Source organism: Drosophila montana, unplaced genomic scaffold (genome assembly GCF_035044405.1).
Source record: "Drosophila montana isolate Dmon_TW-CO22-7 unplaced genomic scaffold, ASM3504440v1 contig_3543_1, whole genome shotgun sequence".
NCBI lineage: Eukaryota > Metazoa > Arthropoda > Insecta > Diptera > Drosophilidae > Drosophila > Drosophila montana.
In genome coordinates this window covers 338,608-353,347 of record NW_026998424.1, presented here as the reverse complement: position 1 = coordinate 353,347, position 14,740 = coordinate 338,608, and the positions used below count along the sequence as shown (strand labels likewise).

The window sequence follows — 14,740 nt, the reverse complement described above, 5'->3', positions numbered from 1 at the left end:
TCGAAAATGCAACACTTTTGGAACATAGAAAATAAAAAAAATTAAATTTCTGATTGCTAAAATAATGTATGATGAATCATTAGGAAGCATCAACAAACATTGTCTTGAACACTTATATTTATTTATTCATATTTAGTTAAAATAAAGTCCATTGCCATCGTTCCATTAACAGTCGCATTGGGCGACCTCTCGAAGACAACACTGGATTGAATGAAGGCAAAATGGAAATTTATCTTTTAGTTTTTTGTTATTTACTCTAAATTCTTTTACCGTTGTCTTAAAGGTATATTAAATGAATAAAGGATTATTATTTAACAACGTCTATAAAAAAACATTTTCTGTTGAAACATTGTTGAAATAAATGGATGTCTGAACAAAAATAAATCTATCGATATATATCACCGATATTAACCGATAGCATCGCATAGCTGAAGGCCCATCTCTTATAAATCCACCGCCTCACATGTTTATGTTATGATTCGAAGCCACAAAAACAAACAATATTCTTTAAAGTTTAATTCCTTTGCGTCGAGACATAAGTGATTAAAATGGACTCAAAACGTTCTTCAGTTAAACCAAAACAAAATTTAGAGGTAAAACGAAATATTGTGACTAGTCTTAAAGAGCATTGCTACTAATTTCTTGTTATGCAGGCATTGCTTAGATTAGCTGTGGAAAATTCCGGAAAAGATGAGGATGTGCCAAACACAAACCCTGGTGAATCGGATGTTAAGGTAATCTTTGCCACCCGCTCTATTCACATGCATGCATTTCTTGCCTTATTTATTAAATAATTAAACTAATCTCATGGGCATATTTGCACATGCGCATATATAATTGCCGGATGAGTAATATTCAATTTTCAAGAGTTTTTCTTAATAGTGTTTTTTTATCCTAATGTCTTTTTAGAGAAGTGATTTCCTTCAGAACGCTTTAAAAGCAATGACAGGCGATGATTTTGAAGCAGCTTTGCTAATTTTAAAAAGTCAGTCGACCAGCCTTGAACAAAAATTGGATAGTTTGGATTTAATACGGGATAAGATTGATGATATTGATCTGGCTAACTCGTTTGTAAAAACCGGAGGCATAATTGTCTTATTGCAGTATATTAGAACACCAGATTTTAGTTTGCGACCACAATCCATTTACATAGTGGCCGAAATGGCACAAAATAATGAATTTTGCCAGAATTATTTTTATAATGAGCATATAATTCCTGTACTTACCTCCACTATGAATGATGCTGATGAACATGTAGCTCGGGGATCTATTTTTGCTATATCATCATTGATACAAAACTTTCCACCTGGGCTAAATGAATATCTGCGCATAAATGGAATTCAGAAGCTGGTGTCGTGCTTAAAATCTACCCATAAATCAGTCTACATAAAAGCGGCATTTCTTATAGGATCATTATCATCTCGTGACAGTTCAGTGAGAGGTAAATTTTCTACAAAGCGTTTGTTCATATATAACCTCTATTTTACTTAAAATATATTAACATATTTGACATAACCCGCAGATCTTATAAACAAACAAAACGCAGCCTCAATTTTGTTGAATAATCTGGAGAATAAAGACGAATATGACGACAAACTTGATGCTACTTTAAGCGCTCTCTCTGCTCTTTCCTTAAGTTGCAAATGGAGCAGTACTCAAAATCAAAATGCACAGGCCGAGACTATACTTAAGCAAATAGTTAGCAATAAAATCTTATCGGATACATGCGAAGTAAGTACATATCTAAGGTAATTGATATAAAAGTTAGTTTCAAAATTACTTGCTTAAGAGATCATCCTGATAGAGATCATCATCATATTTCAAGTTGAGAACATATTTTTGATTTGTTTTATGTTTATCTTTATGCTTTATCTGATTCTTTTTTTTCAGGAGATGGTTAGCTCTGCGCAGAATATTTTGAAGAGTATGACAAAAAAATAAATCAGGTAATTCCATTAATAAATATAAAAGGGATACTCGACTTAAATATTTAATGCATTTCAGTCCTAAATTTTGAGGAAGAATTATTGGTTTTATACCATCCGCAAAAACTACAATCACAATTAAAGGAATCAACGTAATCGATGCTGTTTATCGCCAACTCTACTGCTTTTAAAACCGGAAATAATATTTTGTTAAAAATCGTTAAAAAAAATTAATAAATAGCTTGTTATAAACATAAATTTACATGTTTTTATTGACGATTGCATTTTGAATGTTTCAAAAGATATTAAGAAAATGTAGACAGGGCTCTTTATTTATACATTAGCCTTCTAAGCAGCGGAAACTCCGGGCATGCAAACACAAAATTTATAAATCAAACTATTGCTTTTTACTTTGACTCGGGCTACATTGTAAATGTTTGGATCTGTTGTATTAATTGGTATATGAATTTAACATATTTTAAGATTCACTTTGCAAACAAATTTGAATAACCGAATAGTTTTATGCTGGTAAAATATCAAAATCTTCCCCAACATAAACGATAGGTACGTGAATCTTGTCTAGACTGTCCTCAAATATATAATCATACAATTTGTTTCGCTTTAAACTTATATTCCAATCCATTACTTGTATTGCATGAAGACTTTCCGCTTCATTATGCTGTCGCAAAATCATAGATTCCTGAAAAATATGTTTAAGATTCAATTTTTGGTTTATGTATAAGAAACAAAGGTAATTTAAGTGATCGTACCTTAATCTTTTCCCATTTGTCGTCCACATCTTGTAACCAGCTGAGCAACAATCGGCCATTAAAACGACAGCGTGCACTCTTCTCCTTTTCATCTTGCTCCGGGGTAATCATATTATAGATTTCATCATCTTTTAGAAATGTGCAAACGGAATATGGCGCACATTGCCCAGATATACTCCTTGCTGCTTTTGAATGTACTCGTATTATTTCTTGTTCAACGCTTAAACATAGTTTTTCTCGTTCTACTATGTGCTCTTCGGTCAAGTCTCGCCTGGCTTTTTCTTGCTGCAGATACAAGTTTCGCATGCATTCAGGAATGTCTTCCGGTACTTCTATTTCAGGCGCTTTTACATTCTTATTTAAAAGATAAGTACGTTTGGTAAGCAGATAATCATTATAGCCCTGTGGTGGCCTGGGTTTAACGGGATAAAGATTCTTCCATTTCCTTTCCACTTGCCTTCGTATATTTAAAAACATCTGAAATCCATTGGTAAAGGGATAATCATGTGGATGAGATTCTCCGGAAGCCATAGATGTATCAGCATGAGAATTTTTCGAGTTATCATCATTATTTTTGGGTCTTATTTTACGCTTCCGCGGATGCAGGTCAACATTTGAAGATGAGATTATTTCTTTAGACGATGACGTTGATGAAGTTGAAGGGCTCGGCACATTTGGTAAAACTTCGTGATCGAATTGATTATGTTGTATAGGACTCGCCGTCATATTGGTGTAAGATCCCTTGATATCAGCATTGTCATTGGCATGGTTCGACGACGCTGGTGATGGAGAGCTGCTTTGCATTTGCGGGGAGGAGTTGTTAGAGCTGCGTTCAGCGCTTGTAACACCACTTCGATAAGAGCTGCGTAGGACCCTTAGATTTTTCTCATCGTTAAACAATTTAATATTCTTATCATCAAGAATCGTTGAGCAGGCAATATTGACTTTCTGTGGACTTTCGTGTGGACTCAGACATTGGTTTGATAATACAGTATCAATCGAGTCACTATTAGAACTGACAACATAAGGCAAGGCTGCATTTCGAGATGCAGCTACTTTGCCAGTTCGTAAAACATTACCATCTGTGTCAATTGAACAATTCTGCTGGGGAATTACAATTTTCAATGGTGGCACTTTTAAGGCACCATTATATGAGCTATCATTGCTCTTATAATCCTCACTTCCTTCTGTTTCATTTTCAATGTCGACAGTCTTGTTTGCCTCCAGCTCTTTATCAACAACTGTCGTGCTTATTTTACTACCTGAAGGCGAGTTTTTTGTAGATGCTAGCTTCGAGTTTTTCTCCAGCTTAGAAGATATTTTAAGCGAGGTAGTTTTTAAATCTTTTGTATTATCCAAATCTTTTCGTTTCTTCTTTTTTAAGTCATCCCCATGTTCTTCGAGGTCTTCCTCAACATCCGAATAACTGCGCTTTGTGCTTGTGACGCTTTGCGCTATATTTTGTTCAGCATTTTTACCTTCCGTAGTAGATTCCTCTGTTGATGGCTTCTCCTTGGTGTCAATAATTTCTAACTGCTTTTCCGTAGCACTGACTTCTTCAACATCTGCATCACCTTTTTTATCATTTTTCTTTGAATGCGTTCGAGTTGTCTCTAAAATAATAAGAGAATACCACATTAAAAAAATTTGTGCATACCCAAATCTTGATATTCTTACGAATATATGTATATAAAAATGAAACACTGATTATGTTTTATTACCGTCTTAAGTCCAGTTGTTACATTTTGGGTGATTTGGATGTTCCGCCCACAAACATCATATCTTCCTATTGTTCCTATGATACATTTATGATTTATTTTATAATTATAATCTGAACTCACAATTTTTCGTATTGTTGAAACCTATTAATTATTAACATTATATATTTATGGCGTCGAATAAGCCTCCTTCTATATGTTTTACATTTCGTGACAACTCAGCCTTTGCAAGGGTGTTTTAATGCCCAACTCCCCGTCACACAATAATATCATTTTTACACCGCTTGCAAATACATACACACGTATGTATGTATGTGCATTCATTCATTTGACGGAACATGCATAGAACTTATATTTGTATGTGTGCACGTTTGTATATATGTATGCAAGCATTCATACACAAAATTAGGAGTAGCCTATTAAGGCGTTATCTATAAAGCACTCGTGTAATAGAAAAGTCCCTAGGGCTAATGAACGAAAAATGAGATCACTCCAAAATTTTCCTATACACATACACACACAAACACACCTATGCATGTGATTATATGAGCCTATTTAGTTCTTCGTTTTAAAAGTGTATTACGCCCACATGCTTGGTAGCTCCGTGCAACTTTAAAGATTTGTTGTATGTATACGGTATTGTACGTATGTACGCAATTACACACGTACAGATTTACATAAGTATGCACATATAAACATAGATTTGTATGTTTGGCTTACCTGTTGAGGACGTTGCTGTCATTTGGATTAATAAAGCCATTTGTTGTCTCTCCGACATGGGGGTGTTTGAGCTGGGTCTAGCTGGTGTGACCCCTGTAGTAAATCCTATCCCCTTTGGTCTTGGGGGTGGCATAATACCCAAATTCAACAGCAAACACGAAAACTTAAAATGTTGAACAAAAACAAGAACTCAGACTGAACAACAGTGTGACCGTAAACTAAAAGTGTCAAAATACCTAACCACAAAACCTATCGAACACATAAAATGCCTATCGTTTGATTAACTTTAGTGTGGCATTTCCCGAAAAAAAAGCAAGAATATTTTGCGACATTCAAACGGGGTCTAATCTATATATTAGCATGTTCTTCTTGTTCTGCATGTTCCATCACACTTTTTTTAATCGCCGTTTATTTTATTCAATATCTTATTAACAGATCCTTCGTCAATCTCTCAAGAGCTTCATCCAATGTTGTGAATGCACTTTAAAATTAGCCCGTCGCAAATACCCAAATAGGAAATATATGAGTTTTATAATATATACTGTTATGACTTCTTAAAACCTTCATGTTAATCAAATATGGAATCATAACGGCACATCGTAGAATGTAAGTTTTATTTTCACGTTTGTTTTGAGTGGGCAACACAAAATGTTTATCATAGAATAGATTTTTTTTCAAAAAATGCCCCAATTTTATTTGTACCGGGCGCTTGTAATTGTTGTTCATACATAGGTTCTCTTTTTATTTCCTGTACTTTATACTTAACGTCTGGCTGGTGCCCTGCCTCGTCCACGTCCTCGCGGCCCACCACGTCCACGGCTGCCTCTGCCTCTTCCACGATTTCCAACACGCCCACTGTCCTTCTTCTTTGATTTTGACTTTGGAGTATCGTCTATAAGCAAAGTTTCCAGTGGCAGACTGTCCGGTAGTATAAAATATCGTATATTGTTGCCACGAATGCTTAAGGACTCCAAGTGCACTGGATCTCTATTTTTGATGGTCATTTTAACACTTTTGAGGTGTGTATTCATGGCTACGTCTACTCCAGTAATTGTTCCATGTATTTGAGTTCCATTTTTTAATTCGACTGTTACAGTTTCGTGACTGAGCTTCATCAGAAATCTAGAAAAAATGTGAAAAAATATTAATAATTGCAATTGTTTTGGATTTGTTTGTTTTGGGCTAAAGATATGAATATAAAAACTTATTGTTTGGGAAATTTGTTTAGTCGAAGCGCACAGCATAAGTAGCATTTATTACAGGCTATTCGAAGATTTTTTAATATTAATGTAATTTATATACACGTATTCTACAAGTATGAACCTTTAAATTTGGCGCTTAAAATAAAACACGAGACGTATTCATACATACAAACACACGCATATATTTATTAGAGTTCGGTCGTATTTGTCGACTGTGGCCGGCATTTGGGGTGCATCGCCATAGTACATAAGTAGACATCACTCATATAAAATCATAATTCGTATATTTTGAATTTAAATATAATATCCTTGTAAACTCAAGCATACGTATAAATGCACATGCCTACTTGTATTCACATATGTATGTATGTAAAATAAAGCAACCATGTTTATGTATGAAACAATATAACTATATATAATTCACAGATTTCACATACCTCACCAATTTCATTTTGAAATATTTGAATATCAATACACGCTTACGAATATATTGTTATTGGTTTTTTAAAAAATTGACAATACTATTTGTTAATTGTTTCATAAAAACAAGCTGAGCTGCACCGGCAATAAAATATGATTAAAATATCGAAGCCGCTTCTATCGATATTAGATTGCAACACTGCCCTGAAAAGTCACGATAGCGCCACTTTTGCCGGCATATTGTCCGTATTTGAGTATCTTAAAAAAATTAACAATGATTGGAAAATTGGAAATTACAATAGATACGGCACTTGGCGATCAATTTAATTTCCTATTAATATATTATCTATCATCATATGTATAGATCATCAGTTGCTAAAAATATATTGTTTTCATTTGTTTTCAAAAATAGTCGGTTGCCTCTAATTCTTTATTGTATGTAATATTTATTGTTTATAATTTAGGAGTTGAGACCACTATGCCAATTAAATATATTGAGCATTTGCAATGTGGTTAAAACTATATATTTTATTGCTAGGCAGAATACTCAATAATTTTCGGACGATTTATTTTATAAAATTAAAACAAGTAGTGAACTAAAAATTAAGAATATGTTGCCCATTATGTTGCATTCTCTCATGTTCCAAAATCGTAGTGAGCTCTCCTTGGTTTTAGGGTGTGATAGATAACTTCTTAGAATACTTTTTTTTCAACTGTTTTTCAACACTGCATCGCCTGTGCCAAAAAGAACCCAGCCAGTATTAACTAAACTAGCAGCATAAATAATTTTGTAATTATGTGGCTATAAAAGTGTACAGAAGTGAAGTTGATATAAAAGGAGAGGGACTACCTTGTGCCCTTTGAAATACTCAAAAGGATCCACATAGTTATAAGGCGATGGCGTGTTTTTACGAACACCGAATAGATGCTTATGTGATACTTATACTTTTCTTATTTACTAACTTATTTGCGCAAGGATATAGCAGAGGTAAAAATAAAATAAAAACTTATGACAAACATAACTATTCTATTGACATCTCAAGTGAATCATTCAGTTTGTGTTCTGGCATTTGATTGTATTTGTGTTTTGTTTTGTGTGCAATATATACAAATGCCTGAATACAAGTGTATACACCTCTATATATACATACATATTTTATGCGTATGTATGTGTACATGCCGCTTACTAAACGTGCAAAACTTGATGTATATAAATAAATGCAACTTTTTAACTTTAATAAATGCAAAATATATTTACTATCATCGACAGCACAGTTTTTGTCATAATTTATAACTGTCTTTGTGTATCAACCGTGCAAATCTTTGACAGGACCAATCCCAGACAAAAGCAACATCACAAAAACCTAATTCTCATACTCTTGATTATAATTAGTAGCTACCATGGTTCAATCTTATACAAAGAAATACATTTCAACGTTTTGCTTCTTTTAAATTACTTGCGATTAAGCAATTAATATTAAACTCTTTAAAAAGCAATAAAATTGCTTTAGGGATAGGAAGTACGGCATTATCAAGTGGAAGATACTTTAAAAATTATGAAGATAAAGCTCAAGCCAATAGCCTTTAACATGACATCATCTGTACATACGTTACGGTGAAACTATTTTCTATTGTCTGGCGTAGACCTCTGTCTACGCTTTATCAGCTTAAAGGTTTTATTTTTAAGAGGGTATCCTATTAATATTTTATTTAACATTCTTATCTTTCTGTTTTAGAATGGGTTGAAGTTGGAAGGAACTCGTCCTTAGAATGTGCATCTGACCACGAACCAGCGATTTGGATATTTAATAATGATACCAATTATAAATTTGATACCAGGTACGTAAGTTTACCAATTAGCAGGGTTCTGTTCAGGTCTTGGAAGAAGGAAGACGGTCGCATTCTCTCAGCTGTTCTTAAAGAGATGTTCGACGACGCTAATCCATACGTTATTTCGGTTTTAATGATTAATTAGAGAAAATCTAATTATTTAAGTTGTTTATTTATTTATTTTTGTAAATGAAGATATTTTAAAATCAACAGCTATGTTATTTATTTCCTTTTAATTTAATCTTTGATATATTAAATGTTTTAAAATTATTTGCAGATTTACAACAACTGCTAACATTATTAATCCAGAGGATAATGACATTGCAAACCTAAGTAATGATGTTAAAAAGTATAAAAATATACTTTACATACATGATGTTAAGATATCGGATAGTGGGAATTATACATGCAAAAATCCCCAAACAAACTCTTCAGTAGAATTTTATATACAGCCATTCCTCCAACCGAAGATTATTGAAAGCACTGTTGAAAATATAAAACGAAAAATTAAACAAAGTGCCATTATTTATTGTGTATTCGAAATTTATCCACAAAACACGTCGACAAACAAGCAGCTTAAATGGCTTAAAGATGGTAGCCCTGTGGCTTTCATAGATGACTATACGTCAATACATCGGCTGAGCGATACACAATTAAACTTTACACTGGAATTTACAGAGTTGTATAAAAAGGAAAATGGCACTTATAAATGTGTTTTATATGGCGACAACGAGGCTGAGATCATTTCTAAAGAAATAACATTGCTTGTAATGGAAGTGCCACAGATCAGCATTGATTATGCTAAAGCTGTGGGTGCAAGCAAAATATACCTAAATTGGACGGTAAATGATGGAAACGATCCCATCCAAAAATACTTTATTCAGTATTCACAAGAAGGATCGCCCACATTCAAGTATTATAAAGATATCATAAATGGCAACAATACATCATATGTCCTGGATTCGTTCAGTCCCAATACAACCTATTATTTACGTATCACAGGAAAAAACTCTATTGGCAATGGGTCGCCGTATCAGTATCCATTCGGTGTTACTACCTTAGATTATGATCCAACTTTTATACCAAAAGTCGAAACTACTGGGAGCACAGCATCGACCATTACGATTGGATGGAGTCCTCCTTCCCAAGAGCTAATTGAATATATTCAATATTATGAATTGACTGTCTCCGAGTCTGGGGATGTGCCGAAATTAATTGAGAAGGCAATTTATCAACAAAACTCAAGAAATTTGCCATATATGTTTGATAAATTAAAGACAGCTACAGACTATGAATTTCAAGTACGGGCATGCAGTGATCTTACAAAAACATGCGGCCCATGGTCGGAAAAGGTGAATGGTACAACAATGGACGGTGTCTCAACGAAGCCAACCAATTTGAAAATCCATTGCAATCAACAAAACATTTCCAGGCTCAACTCGATCTCCATTAGCTGGAATGTACCCCAAACGCCAAATGGTAAAATAATTTCATATTTAATTATTCTGGAAGGAAATTACACATACTATAATCAAGAGGGTATGATATTAACAGAGAAGTGGGGTCCTAAAATACGACGAGTTGATGAGCCCAGTCACAAAACGATTTATGAAGGCGTTAGTCCAAATACAAACTATACTGTTACAGTCTCTGCAATTACGAGGCATAAGAAAAATGGTGAGGCTGCGGTCACGAATTGCTTTATGCCGATTTCAACACCCGAAACTATTGTGAAAGCAATGTGGACGAAAGTTAAAAATGGCCCAAAATATGTTTTAAAATTATACTTGCCCAAAATAAGCGAAAGAAATGGACCTATATGTTGCTATCGACTTTATCTTGTCAAAATAATAAATGGAAACAACGAACTACCCTCTCCGGATAAATTGGATGTTGCTACATATAATGAAATGCATAATAATAGTAATATTAGGACAAATAATTATGCATATATAGCTGAAATGCTTAGTAATCGGTACTTTAAATCGGAAATATTTTTGGGAGACGAAATGCGATTTATTAACAAGCAAGAAGATCTAATCGACAATGATAAAATATGTCGCAAATGCTTGGAGGGTGCACCATTTTTAAGAAAACAGGAAAGTGCCTTTAAAACAGGTAAGCATGTATTTTAAACGATATCTTATCTTATGTTTTCGCTTGAGAACTTTAGCAATATAACATTTCAAATAAAATTGTTTGTAGATTCCGCCCTGACTCCAGCACAAATTCAAAAAGAACAACTACTTAAAGTTGGGAATCTGACAGACCACGCTTTACAAGTTTTAGAAAGTAAAATGAGAATAAGACGAAATCCCACTGTTGGCATTGAAAAGGAACAAACAAATATAAGCAATCCGAATAATATCGGAGATATATATGATGGCGAAATTGACGTTAATGCTAATTATACTGGTTTCCTTGAGATTATTGGTAAGTGACTTGTAAAAATACACAAGTGAGAGGAACATTATGAATTAAATTTCTTTATTATACAGTTCGATCCGGAAGTACGGTTCTTATGGCGTATAGTGATTACTTTGATGTCATTACACCTGCAACTGAGGCTGAGCATATACAATCCCTGGATGATACGAAGTTTTATTTGAATATTGGCATAAAAGCAGTTGCTATTGCAATTGGATTTATTGTAATTTTTATAATATTTTGGATAATTCATCATCAAAAGACAAAGAATGCAATGCCTGACGAAGATACATTAACTCTAAGAGATTCGTTAAGGTATTTATTATTGCTTTTACTGTAGAAATATGATCTAGGTTACTTAATGATTCGTATAATTTCAGAACCCTCTTTAGACGTCGAATAAACAATCATAGTCAGTTTATAGGGTCCGGAAATCAGAAAGGATTTGATACGGGACCTATTCATAAGACAGATTTAGTTAGTGCCTATAAAAATCGTCATAAGGATACGGATTATGGATTTCTACGTGAATATGAAATGCTTCCTAATCGTTTTACTGATCGGACTACCAAAAATAGTGACATGAAAGAAAATGCTTGCAAGAATAGATATCCGGATATAAAAGCTTATGACCAGACTAGAGTGAAATTATCGCCAATTAATGGAAACCAATGTACTGATTATATAAACGCCAACTTCGTCATTGGATATAAAGAAAGGAAGAAATTTATATGCGCACAGGGTCCCATGGAAACAACAATAAACGATTTTTGGCGAATGATATGGGAACAACATTTAGAGATCATTGTAATGCTGACAAATCTGGAGGAATATAATAAATCCAAATGCGCGAAATATTGGCCAGAAAAGGTCTTCGACTCCAAACAGTTTGGGGATATTTCCGTTAAATTTACCGCAGAACGAAAAACTGGTGATTATATCATACGGTCCCTAGATGTCACAAAATCAAATCTGATTGGTGATGAAGAAGATCACAGGCAAATTACCCAATATCATTACCTTACATGGAAGGATTTTATGGCACCCGAGCATCCTCACGGCATCATCAAGTTTATACGTCAAATTAATTCAGTCTACTCGGTGCAAAGGGGTCCAATATTGGTGCACTGCAGCGCAGGCGTCGGTAGAACAGGTACTCTTGTGGCATTGGACTCCCTTGTACAACAGTTGGAGGAGGAAAATATGGTATCCATTTTTAATACAGTGTGCGATTTACGTCACCAGCGAAACTTTTTGGTTCAATCACTGGTAAGTTCGTGCGGCGTTTTATGAGGACCTTAGACTAGACAATCAGTTATCGGGAAACAACATTAGTATTTTTTCATTTCACAACTTACAGAATACTTTATACTGTGAAGTAATAGGAGATTCTCTGTTTTACCCTGTTAATTAGCCGTTTTCTCAAGTCTTATGTCTGTCTTTTAAAGTATATTTAAAGGAAAGGATATGTTGAGTTCTCTAAAAGTCTGACAACACACGATTGGATGGTAAATCTTGTAGCTATAACTAACATAAAAACTTTCCTATTTACAGAAACAATACATTTTTCTATACCGGGCATTGTTGGACACTGCCACCTATGGAAATACAGATATACTCTTAAATTTATTGCCATCAACAATTGAGTCCTTAAAGTTTAAGCCTAATGAAGGCAAATGCTTGTTAGAAATCGAATTTGAGGTTTGTATTAAGATGTGCAATTAAAAAAATGTTATAAATTTAATTTTAATACATTTTTTTCCATATTAAAGAAACTTATAAACACAACGGATGAGATAAATAAGTCTTGCAGCGTAGGCGAAACTAAGGAAAATATGTTAAAAAATAGGTCCCATGAAATTATTCCATACGATCGTAATAGAGTAAGTAATAGTTATACTGAGATGTTAACTAATGTGAACTAATGTAAATCCATACTTAATTTTTCAAGGTTATTTTAAGCCCCATACCAACGAACGATAATTCGACATACATAAATGCCTCGTTCATTGAAGGATATGATAATACTGAATCATTTATAATTGCACAAGATCCTATGGAAAATACTATTGGAGATTTTTGGAGAATGATATCAGAGCAGAGTGTTTCTACACTTATAATGATATCCGAAGTAAGCATAAGATTAATCCTAATTTTATAACCACTACATCACATATTTATTTCAGATTGGAGACGGTCCACGGAAATGCCCTCGTTATTGGGCAGATGATGAAATTCAATATGATCAAATACTTGTAAAATACGTACACAGTGAAAGTTGTCCGTATTATACTCGGCGAGAGTTCTATGTAACGAATTGCAAAATAGATGATACCCTTAAGGTGACTCAATTTCAGTATAACGGTTGGCCGACTGTTGATGGAGAAGTTCCTGAAGTGTGTCGGGGCATAATTGAGCTGGTAGACCAAGCACACAAGCATTATAAAAGTCACAAAAACTCTGGCTGCCGATCTCCACTTACAGTTCACTGCAGGTTATTATTATTTGCACATTTGCTAATGGGATTCGTAAATGGCTTCCTAATGCTTATCCTTAAACTTATAAATTGACATCCGAAAATATTTGTATTACAGCTTGGGCACTGATCGAAGTTCAATTTTCGTTGCGATGTGCATTTTGGTTCAGCATCTCAGATTGGAAAAGAGTGTAGATATATGTTCAACAACAAGAAAATTGCGATCTCAGCGACCAGGACTTTTAAATTCATTCGTAAGTACAATAAATAATGCATATCAATGAATCCAAATCTAAAATTATTTCATATTTGCTTTTAGGCACAATACGAGTTCCTACATCGCGCCATTCTAAACTATTCAGATCTACATAAGTTGTCAGAAAATATTGAGGATTAAATAAGATATTGATGTACTCATAGAAGAAGTGTGGATGAGTTTACACATACACAATACATAGATATTATAATAATGTACATTTCAAGAAACTTCATATAGTATGTATTTAAGTGCGGCGAATGTATACATTTTTTTACCAATTTATTTTTAACCTTATACATATATTTGTATGTCTGTATGTGCGTATTTATACTGATAATGCTACCAAAGGAAGAATATTAATTTATTTTATAAGATTATGTGTAAAGTAATAATAAATAAAATATGTATCTTTTACATTTAAGGAACCAGCACAACAGCCAAGAGCTACAAACAACTCAAATATTAGCTATCAACCAACCAAGGTCCTACATATCGTTATTTCGATGACTGTATAAAGCTTAAGTATATTTTCTTTTTTTCAGCGATTAAACCGAATTTTCATTTTAGTTTTTGGATTAAAGGATTGAGGGTCGTCTTGCGAGTATCTATATAATATTCTCCCATAGTTTGCAAATGCCTAATTACGTTTTAATACTATGCGAGCCGCAGAGAATGGCGATTTTAGAGAATATATTTGAGAAATCAATGGCATACCATCTTCGACAGAGTCGCTCTTCTACTCCGAAGAACAATTTCAGTTAAATGTGTTGTGAAAATCGCATAGAGGGCGAGCTGACTTCAATTTTCGCAAAAGCAAACGGATATTGAAGACATATACATAAATCAAAAAAAATATGATATTATGCAATAAGTCAGCATTGGCTTAGACCAAAAATCAATTTTGAAATAGTCTATGCAATAAAGTTGATGAAAATCGCATAGAAAGGTGTTTTTATACATTACAAGTTAATGTTCTACTGGCCCGCGGTGCGT

At 33.8% G+C, this 14,740-nt stretch overlaps 4 protein-coding genes across 4 annotated transcripts; 2 read left to right on the top strand and 2 right to left on the bottom strand.

Moving 5' to 3' along the window:
• The first annotated feature begins 433 nt into the window (after positions 1-433).
• On the top strand, positions 434-2,183 carry LOC135435314 (uncharacterized). Its single transcript, XM_064692304.1, has 6 exons — positions 434-593; positions 654-734; positions 910-1,441; positions 1,523-1,731; positions 1,891-1,946; positions 2,005-2,183. The coding sequence occupies exons 1-5, from the start codon at positions 549-551 to the stop codon at positions 1,939-1,941; spliced, it is 918 nt and encodes a 305-aa protein (XP_064548374.1). The 5' UTR covers positions 434-548; the 3' UTR covers positions 1,942-1,946; positions 2,005-2,183.
• Positions 2,164-5,360, bottom strand: LOC135435312 (uncharacterized). The gene is made up of 3 exons (XM_064692303.1): positions 5,134-5,360; positions 2,696-4,308; positions 2,164-2,625 (listed from the first exon to the last, which is right to left on the bottom strand). Exons 1-3 carry the CDS (start codon positions 5,264-5,266, stop codon positions 2,446-2,448), a joined length of 1,926 nt encoding a protein of 641 aa, XP_064548373.1. The 5' UTR covers positions 5,267-5,360; the 3' UTR covers positions 2,164-2,445.
• A 350-nt stretch (positions 5,361-5,710) lies between these two features.
• SmD1 (small ribonucleoprotein particle protein SmD1) lies at positions 5,711-6,929 on the bottom strand. The gene is made up of 2 exons (XM_064692305.1): positions 6,773-6,929; positions 5,711-6,255 (listed from the first exon to the last, which is right to left on the bottom strand). Exons 1-2 carry the CDS (start codon positions 6,784-6,786, stop codon positions 5,895-5,897), a joined length of 375 nt encoding a protein of 124 aa, XP_064548375.1. The 5' UTR covers positions 6,787-6,929; the 3' UTR covers positions 5,711-5,894.
• Positions 6,930-7,485: 556 nt separating this feature from the next.
• Positions 7,486-14,181, top strand: Ptp69D (Protein tyrosine phosphatase 69D). The gene is made up of 12 exons (XM_064692302.1): positions 7,486-7,743; positions 8,492-8,594; positions 8,863-10,703; positions 10,791-11,018; positions 11,084-11,327; positions 11,393-12,281; positions 12,567-12,713; positions 12,785-12,895; positions 12,964-13,143; positions 13,199-13,506; positions 13,607-13,742; positions 13,808-14,181. The coding sequence occupies exons 1-12, from the start codon at positions 7,653-7,655 to the stop codon at positions 13,883-13,885; spliced, it is 4,356 nt and encodes a 1,451-aa protein (XP_064548372.1). The 5' UTR covers positions 7,486-7,652; the 3' UTR covers positions 13,886-14,181.
• The last annotated feature ends 559 nt before the right edge of the window (positions 14,182-14,740 follow it).

Bases quoted from the DNA above. Each gene is read 5' to 3' on its own strand.
- Ptp69D (XM_064692302.1), top strand. From the start codon at position 7,653: ATGGCGTGTTTTTACGAACACCGAATAGATGCTTATGTGATACTTATA. The intron at 13,507-13,606 runs GTTATTATTATT...TTTGTATTACAG, and splicing joins CCACTTACAGTTCACTGCAG to CTTGGGCACTGATCGAAGTT. The intron at 13,743-13,807 runs GTAAGTACAATA...ATTTGCTTTTAG, and splicing joins CAGGACTTTTAAATTCATTC to GCACAATACGAGTTCCTACA.
- LOC135435314 (XM_064692304.1), top strand. From the start codon at position 549: ATGGACTCAAAACGTTCTTCAGTTAAACCAAAACAAAATTTAGAG. The intron at 594-653 runs GTAAAACGAAAT...CTTGTTATGCAG, and splicing joins AACCAAAACAAAATTTAGAG to GCATTGCTTAGATTAGCTGT. The intron at 1,732-1,890 runs GTAAGTACATAT...CTTTTTTTTCAG, and splicing joins TCTTATCGGATACATGCGAA to GAGATGGTTAGCTCTGCGCA.
- LOC135435312 (XM_064692303.1), bottom strand. From the start codon at position 5,266: ATGCCACCCCCAAGACCAAAGGGGATAGGATTTACTACAGGGGTCACA. The intron at 4,309-5,133 runs GTAAGCCAAACA...TTATTATTTTAG, and splicing joins GACAGCAACGTCCTCAACAG to AGACAACTCGAACGCATTCA. The intron at 2,626-2,695 runs GTACGATCACTT...CATATTTTTCAG, and splicing joins ACAAATGGGAAAAGATTAAG to GAATCTATGATTTTGCGACA.